We start from the raw sequence: 1,216 nt of genomic DNA on the forward strand, positions 1-1,216 counted from the left end.
CTCTGTCATTTTGTGTCTCTCTGTATCATTTTGTGTCTCTCTGTATCATTTTGTGTCTCTCTGTATCATTTTGTGTCTCTCTGTCATTTTGTGTCACTGTCATTTTGTGTCACTCTGTTTCACTTTATGCCACAGTATCATTTTGTGTCTCTCTGTATCATTTTGTGTCTCTGTCATTTTGTGTCACTGTCATTTTGTCTTTCTGTATCATTTTGTGTCACTCTGTTTCACTTTATGCCACTCTGTATTAGTTTGTGTCACTTTGTCTCATTTTGTGTCACTCTGTATCATTTTGTGTCACTCTATCTCATTATGTGTCACCCCGTATCATTTTGTGTTAAAACAGATCTCTCTTGTAAATGAGTTCCCGCAGCTCAATGGGATTAACCTGTATAAATAAAGGTTGAATGCAAAAAGTGTCGCTCTGTATTATTTTGTGTCACTCTGTGTCACTGCGTGCTACTCTGCATCACTCTTTCTGTGTCACTTTATGTCATTTTGTGTCACTATGTATCACTACTCTGTGTCTCTGTTACTCCGTATCACTCTGTCAACTTGTGTCACTCTGTATCACTTCATCACTGTATCATTCAGTAAAGAGTGAGTTCGTAAACTCTGCTGTTACTCACCTTGAAATTTTCCAGTTTCTGTGAGAAAAAATAGAAAAAATGAATAAAAAAATTTTTATTGCAAGAAAAAAATCTTGTTTTCTTTCAAATCTAAATCAAGACAAAATACTCACAGAATTGATATATTATAAATATATTAATTATAAATTAATATAAAACTACTGTCAAACTTCTGACAAAAAAAAGATTAAACAATAAATAAAATAAAAATGAACAAATTGAATTGGACGACCTGGTTTTAAGTAAAGTCTCTGAAATAAGATTGTGATTAATGAGCCCTTCCAGTGTTTCTTGTGGCAGACTGAATGTCTTGTTTCGGCTCTCACCTGGTGAAATGAGGACCAGGGTCTGTGTGGGGGTCCAGGGTCCTTGTCCTGCCCCCGTGTAGGCACAGACTCGAAAAGACACGTTGGACAGGGGGACGGACAGATTGATTGACAGCTCAGTGTCTAATCCAGCATCAGCCACAAGCTGAACAAAAGCAAAGAGACAGTCAGGAGCAAACTGTTTGTTTTTCTGGAGGTTTGATCTTTCCTGACGCTGTGGATCTGGATGTAGGAACCTTATATTCAAACGTTCACAATGTG

The 1,216-nt window shown here is 37.1% G+C and overlaps 1 protein-coding gene across 1 annotated transcript in view; it reads right to left on the minus strand.

Moving 5' to 3' along the window:
* Positions 1–1,216, minus strand: part of LOC119410806 (tyrosine-protein kinase receptor UFO) — a 59,792-nt gene that overhangs the window by 28,410 nt on the left and 30,166 nt on the right. Inside the window, exons 9-10 of the mRNA XM_037677727.1 lie at positions 956–1,100; positions 630–647 (exon numbers count right to left, since the gene is read on the minus strand). Coding sequence (XP_037533655.1) covers positions 630–647; positions 956–1,100 — 163 coding nt within the window. The remainder of the gene's footprint in view (positions 1–629; positions 648–955; positions 1,101–1,216) is intronic.

This window comes from Nematolebias whitei, chromosome 6 (genome assembly GCF_014905685.2).
Source record: "Nematolebias whitei isolate Nwh7 chromosome 6, NemWhi1, whole genome shotgun sequence".
NCBI classification, from domain to species: Eukaryota; Metazoa; Chordata; class Actinopteri; order Cyprinodontiformes; family Rivulidae; genus Nematolebias; species Nematolebias whitei.